General features: G+C 64.0%; 1 protein-coding gene across 1 annotated transcript; it reads left to right on the top strand.

Moving 5' to 3' along the window:
• Positions 1–2: 2 nt before the first annotated feature.
• Positions 3–1747, top strand: KCNF1 (potassium voltage-gated channel modifier subfamily F member 1; the record flags this gene model as incomplete). Its single annotated transcript, XM_006140846.1, has 1 exon — positions 3–1747. A coding segment is annotated over one exon (1425 nt), but the record flags the coding sequence as incomplete, so codon positions are not given.
• Between the last annotated feature and the right edge of the window lie 59 nt (positions 1748–1806).

Here is a 1806-nt window from a genome sequence, read left to right as displayed (position 1 = left end):
GCGCCGAAATAGAGATCGGGGTGAACGTGGGGGGCGTGCGGCAGGTGCTCTACGGAGACCTCCTCAGCCAGTACCCCGAGACCCGGCTGGCCGAGCTCATCAATTGCTTGGCCGGGGGCTACGACACCATCTTCTCCCTGTGTGACGACTACGACCCCGGCAAGCGCGAGTTCTACTTCGACAGGGACCCGGACGCGTTCAAGTGTGTCATCGAGGTGTACTACTTCGGGGAGGTCCACATGAAGAAGGGCATCTGCCCCATCTGCTTCAAGAACGAGATGGACTTCTGGAAGGTGGACCTCAAGTTCCTGGACGACTGCTGCAAGAGCCACCTGAGCGAGAAGCGCGAGGAGCTGGAGGAGATCGCGCGCCGCGTGCAGCTCATCCTGGACGACCTGGGCGTGGACGCGGCCGAGGGCCGCTGGCGCCGCTGCCAGAAGTGCGTGTGGAAGTTCCTGGAGAAGCCCGAGTCGTCGTGCCCGGCGCGGGTGGTGGCCGTGCTGTCCTTCCTGCTCATCCTGGTCTCGTCGGTTGTCATGTGCGTGGGCACCATCCCTGAGCTGCAGGTGCTGGACGCCGAGGGCAACCGCGTGGAGCACCCGACGCTGGAGAACGTGGAGACGGCGTGCATCGGCTGGTTCACGCTCGAGTACCTGCTGCGCCTCTTCGCGTCGCCCAACAAGCTGCACTTCGCCCTGTCCTTCATGAACATCGTGGACGTGCTGGCCATCCTCCCCTTCTACGTGAGCCTCACGCTCACACACCTGGGCGCGCGCATGATGGAGCTGACCAACGTGCAGCAGGCCGTGCAGGCCCTGCGGATCATGCGCATCGCGCGCATCTTCAAGCTGGCGCGCCACTCCTCGGGCTTGCAGACTCTCACCTACGCGCTCAAGCGCAGCTTCAAGGAGCTGGGGCTGCTGCTCATGTACCTGGCGGTCGGCATCTTCGTCTTCTCTGCCCTGGGCTACACCATGGAGCAGAGCCACCCGGAGACCCTCTTTAAGAGCATCCCCCAGTCTTTCTGGTGGGCCATCATCACCATGACCACCGTGGGCTACGGGGACATCTACCCCAAGACCACGCTGGGCAAGCTCAACGCGGCCATCAGCTTCCTGTGTGGAGTGATCGCCATTGCCCTGCCCATCCACCCCATCATCAACAACTTCGTCAGGTACTACAACAAGCAGCGCGTCCTGGAGACTGCCGCCAAGCACGAGCTGGAGCTGATGGAGCTCAACTCCAGCGGCGTGGGCGAGGGCAAGGCCGGAGGCTCCCGCGCAGACCTGGACACCGTGCCTCCGGACCCTGCGGGGATGGAGGGGCCGAGCTGGAGCAGCCGGCTGAAGCTCTCCCACAGCGACACCTTCATCCCCCTCCTGACCGAGGAGAAGCACCACAGGACCCGGCTCCAGAGCTGCAAGTGAGAGGCGAGCTCCTGGGCAGAGAGGGACAGGCTGGCGGCAGGGTGACAGGTGTGGCAGGCATGTCAGCAGCTGCCCAGCGTGCCCCCAGCCCTCTCCTGAACAGATCCCGAGGGCACCTGTTCTCCTCAGAGGATGCTGGGTAAGACTTCTTTGAGTGACTGCAGGTTGGGAGTTGGGAAGGGTGGGATGTGCAGGAGCCATAGGGCATTGTAGGGCCAGCAGAGGCCGGGGGCCAGCGGAGGCGGAGGCCAGCAGAGGCCGGCTGTGGCGGGAGCTCATGCCTGGGTCTGTATCTCCTTCAATAAAGCCTCCTGCTCTGCACCTGGTGTTGTAGGTTCTGTCACAGGCTGGGTGGGGCCGAGAGGGGCACTCAGGCGTG

The sequence above is a fragment of the Tupaia chinensis genome, unplaced genomic scaffold (assembly GCF_000334495.1).
Source record: "Tupaia chinensis unplaced genomic scaffold, TupChi_1.0 Scaffold000045_1, whole genome shotgun sequence".
Classification (NCBI taxonomy): domain Eukaryota; kingdom Metazoa; phylum Chordata; class Mammalia; order Scandentia; family Tupaiidae; genus Tupaia; species Tupaia belangeri.
Note: the sequence above shows the minus strand (reverse complement) of the source record. Positions and strands in the feature narration are given on the sequence as shown.